At 34.9% G+C, this 6,970-nt stretch overlaps 1 protein-coding gene across 1 annotated transcript; it reads left to right on the plus strand.

Annotated features, from left to right (window-relative positions):
* Positions 1 to 2,421: 2,421 nt before the first annotated feature.
* LOC107561606 (gastrula zinc finger protein XlCGF49.1-like) lies at positions 2,422 to 3,332 on the plus strand. The gene is made up of 3 exons (XM_016246081.1): positions 2,422 to 2,458; positions 2,566 to 3,240; positions 3,319 to 3,332. The coding sequence occupies exons 1-3, from the start codon at positions 2,425 to 2,427 to the stop codon at positions 3,330 to 3,332; spliced, it is 723 nt and encodes a 240-aa protein (XP_016101567.1). The 5' UTR covers positions 2,422 to 2,424.
* Positions 3,333 to 6,970: the final 3,638 nt, after the last annotated feature.

Below are 6,970 nucleotides of genomic sequence, written 5' to 3' on the forward strand. Positions count from 1 at the left end.
TCTAATGCGATTGTCATGCGCATTTTGTTAGTAAAGGGTAATCAGCAGTAAATCATCACAACGTGCTTTCAGATGGAGCAGAATTTACTACACATAGCCGTAGTTCACTGACAAGTTACGATTTTATTGCGCGATTCTGAAATCGAAGAAATCTTTCGCGATAATGACAACTGTTTATGGAAAGCCGTTGTAACATTTAATCTGTAAACCGTACTAGTATCTATTTTCATGGTACTAGTACCTATTTTTTTAGATAGTATCTTTTCCATTAAGTACTAGTACTTATTCATTAGGTACTAGTGCTTATTCTTTATCTACTAGTGCTTATTCTTTAGCTTTTACAGTGGGTGGAAGAAATCCAACCAACAACAGTGGTAATCTGTGCAGATTCATATTCTGCACTCACAAGTATACTGAGTGGAAAATCTGAATCTAGAGAAGATATTTTATTAAAAGTACTACAAAGTTTGTACCGAATACGGCAACTGAGAATTCTAGCAGAATTTGTATGGGTGCCTGCTCATGTTGGAGTGGAAGGGAATGAGGAGGTAGACAAGATAGTGAAACAGGCTCTTAAGCACACAAATATTGACATACATATACCCTTGAGTAAATCTGAAATTAAAGGTTTAATTAAAGTAGCTGTCACAAAGATGTGGCAAGAGAGATGGGATAAAGGTAACAAAGGGCAACATTTGTATAATATAAATAATCAAGTAGGACATGTAAGAACTGCTTATGGTAATAGAAGGGATGATACAGTTATATCGCGATTGAGAATTGGAAACTCTACTCTTAATAAATCACTCCAGATGATAGGAAGACATGACTCTGGTCAATGTAATCATTGTGGACTTCCAGAAACTGTAGAGCATGTGCTGATTAACTGTAGGGCATTTGAAAGGGAAAGAATACAGTTAAAAGAGGAATTAAAATCTGACGGCATTAAATCTATGACATTACAGAATGTGTTAAACCGTTCTCATAAATGTTATAAAGCTCTTATTAATTTTCTGAAAAATAACACAATTATATAATAAAATATAGGTGGAAGTTTTTTTTTTTTTGAGAATTAGCATTTCCCTTGATATCAGCGCCTCACACTCCATCCCAGTAGGTGGCGGAATATGCACCAAAAGCTGGTTTGCCAACCGCCATTAAACATCAAAAGAAGAAGAAGAAGATCCCGCCTCGCGGCGATGACGTCATCACTAGCGCGCGGTCACTCCGTCCGCTTCGAGTCTTAAAAGAAAATAAATAAAAAAAGCGTCGAGTGTTCTGAGGAGAGGTGAGCAGATCACAGTGTTTCACTTATTTAATTGTTAAATACAGTTTGTTTATGCAACATATACGAGGTCGTTTCTGCCTTGTTATCATCGAGTACAGCCCTGTTTGTGTGTTTGCCAACTTAAACAACATGTGAGGAAAACTAAGGCCTGAGTGATTGTGTGTTTGTGTGAATGATTGTCTCGATGTTTGGAGTGATACTGTTGCTGTTACTGAATGTCTCAAATTTGTTATAGTTGCTTTACAATTGAGAACAGGTCCTGCTAAATACATCATAATATTAGTCTGTATGAGCCACGTGGGATATTTTAAATCTACAGAAATATGAAGAGCTATAGCTATACACTGTGAACACATTTTTGCTTTGTGGTACTCTTTCAGTTTAAAGAAGATTTTATGATCGCTATCAATTACTTCACATATAAAACTATAACATGTTAATAACTTACTTTAATTGCTCTATTTATAGTTGTTAGAAAACCAAACTATATTTAGATACAGTGTAGTTATTTACCTGTAATTGTTAATAAAGATGGGTGTCATCAAATGTCTGTGTTTGTGCTTTAATATTTCATTCTTACTGATGTTTATATTTGGAAGAATTTACATTGTATTCTGTTCTGTATTTTTAGACCAGGTAGCTTATATGTAAATACTGGGGCAGAATAAAAAAAAATTAAATATGGATAATGTTAACAACAGAAAACAGAAATGCATAGATTGTGTGAATTAACAGATATGGGAATGCAGTGTTACTGAATGAGCATTTTAAACGGATGTGCTTTTTGTGTTGACGCTGTTACTTTTAATTTAGTAATATAATGAAATGCAAAGAGCCAACACTTTATATTTGTAAGGCTTAAAATATATCTGCTTCACTCACATAATTGTCTAAATCTGTAAATTATTATTTTTTTAATTACTGAGCAAACCTGCTTTTTCTACACAGAAATTCATGTCCAGTGAAGCTCCTCCCACAACAATCACACCTTCATTAATTAACCAATAAATGCTGGAATATCTCCATCAGTTCACAAGTGAAGACGAGCATCTAATCATCAGGAAGAGCTGAAATCGGCAAAGACTGAGTTTATTAAAGAGGACAGAGAGAAGATGAGAGATCCAGAGCCCTGCAGAATGAAACACACTGAAGATACTGAAGAACTAACAGGTTGGTGGCAATTGTCTGCATCACACTGTTACATCAGGGTTCACATTTCCACATTTCTTTGCTTTTCACGAGTTACTGGAAATAAGCCATTTTTACTTTTATTTCAGAGTTGAATGAAGAACTGAGTGAAGTTAAGGAGAAAAGTCATATTAAAACTGGAGAAAAACATTTGAGTTGCTCTCAAACCAAACAGAAAGATTTAAAGGAAAGAAGAGCCAAGAAACCTTTAACCTGCACTCAGTGTGGAAAGAGTTTGGCAAACAAACGTAATCTTGAGCTTCACATGAGAGTTCATACTGGAGAGAAACCGTACACATGTGATGAGTGCGGGAAGAGCTTCACAATAAAATCACACCTCAAAGATCACATGAACATCCACACTAGAGAGAAACTGTACACATGTGATCAGTGCGGCAAAGCATTTTTGTGGGCTTCATACCTGAAGACACACCTGAGAGTTCATACAAAGGAGAAGCCACATTCATGTCATTTGTGTGGAAAGAGTTTTTCACGTCTACAACATTTGAAAGTACATCAGAAAATACATACCGCTGTGAGAGAGTACATGTGCTTTGAGTGTGAAAAGACTTTTACTACAGCAAGCAATTTGAAACTGCATGAGATGATTCACACTGGAGAAAAACCTTACAAGTGTTCACACTGTGACAAGAGATTCAGTCGGTCATCAAGTCGGAAAACACACGAGAGGATCCACACTGGAGAGAAACCGCATCACTGCACTGAATGTGGGAAGTGTTTCAATAATTCATCTGCTTTACACAGTCATACAAAAAACATTCACAGTAAGTAGATCATCTTCAGATCCAGCACTTTCAGATCTGATGCTGTGTCCTCATCAGTTGTGACACAGTAATGCATCAAGCAATAAAATGTAATCTGGATAAATCTGTCCTAACCAGTCATTACAAGCGGCAAGAATCATTCATCACAGTGAATAAAGTTCATCTTCATCTTCAAAACCAGCAGATTCAACTGTGAGATTCAGATCAACTCAAAGATGGAGTCGGGGCTTAAAGTTCTCCAGCACTGTGCTGGATCTCCGGTGTGCGGAGATCCGTGAGTTCACTTACCAATGTATGAGAGGAACACAGCTTTCTCATCCAAACTAACATTACTAGCCAATCAGAAGTTTTTGCTCTTATAAACACGAGACATGCATAATAGTATCTGATTGCAGAGTCGCGGCTGATGAATGGAAAAGAAGCCTGGGTCTCGAGCTGGGTCTCAAAGATTTCCATCTAGCATCATATTTACATAGAAAAGCTATTTAAAAAAGCAGCGGAGCTTTGTAAACAGCTCAGAGTAATCAAGCCATCTGCATAAGAATGATATGATTGCCAGAACAAATTTACTGGGATTTTTGAAAAGGTCCTGTTCACACATGATCTCTTAACGGTAATTTACCAGTAAAGACTGTATGTGTGAAAGGGGCTAAACTCTTCCTCTTCCTCTGCATATGCTGTGAGTTTGGGTTGCTTAATGGTCATCTGGGAAAACTCACTTGATTTGTAACATAAATCATTTAAACCTATGCCAACACAGGAGAATACATCAACATATGTCTAAATATGCAATTTATTGTACATCACGATTTCAAAATAAAAGTTTCTGACTTTTCATGTGGCTAAATATTAACATTAAATGGATTTAAACATTGTTGAATCACATGAAACATCACCAGGCCGTTGGCACCCTCTGCAGGTTTTTGTTATAATATAGGCATATGTATTCAACAATGTTGTTCAAACCATGTACTTGGTTTTGATACTTTATTTGAGGCCAATTGTTATTGCCTCATCGTTACTTTATATATAAATATAGTCATATTAAAGCCTGTTTTCCACTTAGTTCTATTTGTATTACTAAAAAATATCAGATCACTTGTCAAAATAATCATTAGTTAAGCACTAGATTAGTTAAAACATTTCAAAATACAACTGCATTGTTTTATTTTTTGTGATTAAAAGACAAATATTTTGTCATTTGAAAATTTCTTAAAGTATTACTATTAAAACATTGTCTCATTCTAGTGAACCAAGTTTCTGCATTTTGTCTCACCTTGTGAGCTAAGTGTATTGTCACACACCTAGTGTCTAAGAGCGTGATAAGACTCATCATTTTCCAAGTGTATGATATAGCTTTCATTCTTCAGGTCAATCATATTCATGAAAAAAATCAGTTTGAATAAGGAAAGCGATAACTATAGTATCCTTTCAAATGTTACATTTGCCACATTCATTGCGTTCTTTGCATGTGCTGCACTTTATTTGTACCATTTTGTTTTATTAGTTTATTTATTAGAATATGAAAGATAATAACATTGATTAGTGAGATCTGATTTTAGTCCTTGAAAACCAAATAAAAGTAGTGCAAGTCCTTGAAAGTCTTGGAATTTTATTTTGCAGTATCTGTACGAACCCTGTATAAGTTACCAGTTCTTGGACCATTTTAATGTTTCTGTTGTTGTTAATTGAACTGAACTGTAGTTTTCTGTAGTAAATTGTCTTTGTAAATTTCCTATTTTATATTCATTTCCTAGTATTTAATTTGCCATTATTTCTTTTGAACAAAACAATTTCAGAAATGTCATGTTTTAGATTGTAGGTCATCTTGTACCCTGTTAAGGACAAAGCTAACCAGCAAAACTTGATATCAAAAGCATCCTAAATGTTACATGTGTTTGCACCATATTGTAGTGAGTAAACTTTCTTGGTATTGCGGTTTCAAATATCCCTCCATAATCTGTGGTCTGAGCCTGTCAATTGCTAATGGCAATGGCAGATACGTTACTAGTTTATATTTTTGTTTGCCAAATAACCCTGTGTGTGTGAATACCCTGCACTGTTATCCCTGAAATTGTTTGAATTCAAAATACTTAGATACAATAAACATAAACTCCAACATTTTTGCACAATTACTCAATTTGATTAGTTTGTTGTACGATTTGCAAGATTTTTTTCATTTTATTGAATTGTTTAAACTGAATGTACTTAACAGTTTATTCTAGTCTGTTGTCAGTGAAACGCAATACAAGGAAGATTTTGATTGGCTCTTTGAACTGACGTCAGGCATGGATGCAGCGCGGATTTTTACGTCTGCTGGTGACTGTGAGTAGGACTTTACATTTTTGTCTCAAACAGCAAATACATTAATAGTCGTTAATAAATGAGAGGTATAACAGTTAGCTAGTAACTCTAAATGTAAGTTTAGGCTGTGTTAGTGTTACATGTAAATTTACACCACAGTGTTGTACCAATCGATCGCAACCGCCACAATTACATATAACGTTAGTTCTATGTTACGACATGCTCTATCGTCACATCTAAAATCTAATGCGTATCACATTTTTGATCAACAATCATTTACAAATCATTAAACAAAGTGTCATCTGTTGTGTAAAACTATATATCTTGTTCGATGGTGTTGGTGAATCTTGGTGGTTTTTCTTATCAGAAATGTTCAACATGTGACTTTAACACAAATACAGCGAAACTTTATCACTGACCGATTAGTTTTTTTTTTCATTTCTTTGTGAGTGAAGTATTAAACAAACTAGCTTAAATTGAAACTCGACCCTTTACACGTAAGAAATACTAATTCAAGTTAGTTAGCTGTCTTAGTTATCAAATAAATGCAACCTCGTGCTCATCAGCGTGGTGTTAGCTAAGCTACATTTCAGTTAATATGATTCTGTTGTACGATGACATGCTAGATAAAAAAAAAAGAGATATTACTTTAATTTTGTGAGTGAAGTATTAAACAAACTAGCTTAAATTGAAACTCGACCCTGTTTTTACACGCGAGAAATACTAATCCAAGTTAGTTAGCTGTCTTAGTTATCAAATAAATGCAACCTCGTGCTCATCAGCGTGGTGTTAGCTAAGCTACATTTCAGTTAATATGATTCTGTTGTACGATGACATCTAGATAAAAAAAAAGCTAGATAGTACTTTAATTCTTTTGGCTAGCTGTTTATAGAAGATTTGTAGATCACTGATCAAAATATGTAAATTTGCCTTGTCAGCTAGTAAAAAAAACAGTCTAATGTGGATTTTTGTAACTCGGCAGATTCCAGGAAGTTCAAAGCAAGACTAATCAAGATGATCTGGAAATGTAAGTATTGCATATTTGCTTGTGACAAAAGGGGATACTTGTTAAAACATTACAGAATTAAACATGGGAGCTATGTAAGAAGCCAACCATTTCCATGCCTATATCAGGAATGTTTATGTACTTTTAAGTCTTTCAGTAGCCTTAAAACACACTTATCTCGTTTTCATACATCAACTGAAAAACAACAACATGAGGGGAAAATTGAAGCCAAGTTTCGCTGTCAGCTTTGTGATTTTCTTGAACCCTGTGAGATTACTGAATATTTTGCTCACCTTCGGCGTAGACATCTCAAAGACCACCAAAACGTCCAATGTCCATTTCAAGGATGTAGCTTTGAAAGCAGTGTATGTTCCACATTCAGTGCACACAGAAGTAAGC

Source organism: Sinocyclocheilus grahami, unplaced genomic scaffold (genome assembly GCF_001515645.1).
Source record: "Sinocyclocheilus grahami isolate Dianchi unplaced genomic scaffold, SAMN03320097.WGS_v1.1 scaffold783.1, whole genome shotgun sequence".
Taxonomy (NCBI): domain Eukaryota; kingdom Metazoa; phylum Chordata; class Actinopteri; order Cypriniformes; family Cyprinidae; genus Sinocyclocheilus; species Sinocyclocheilus grahami.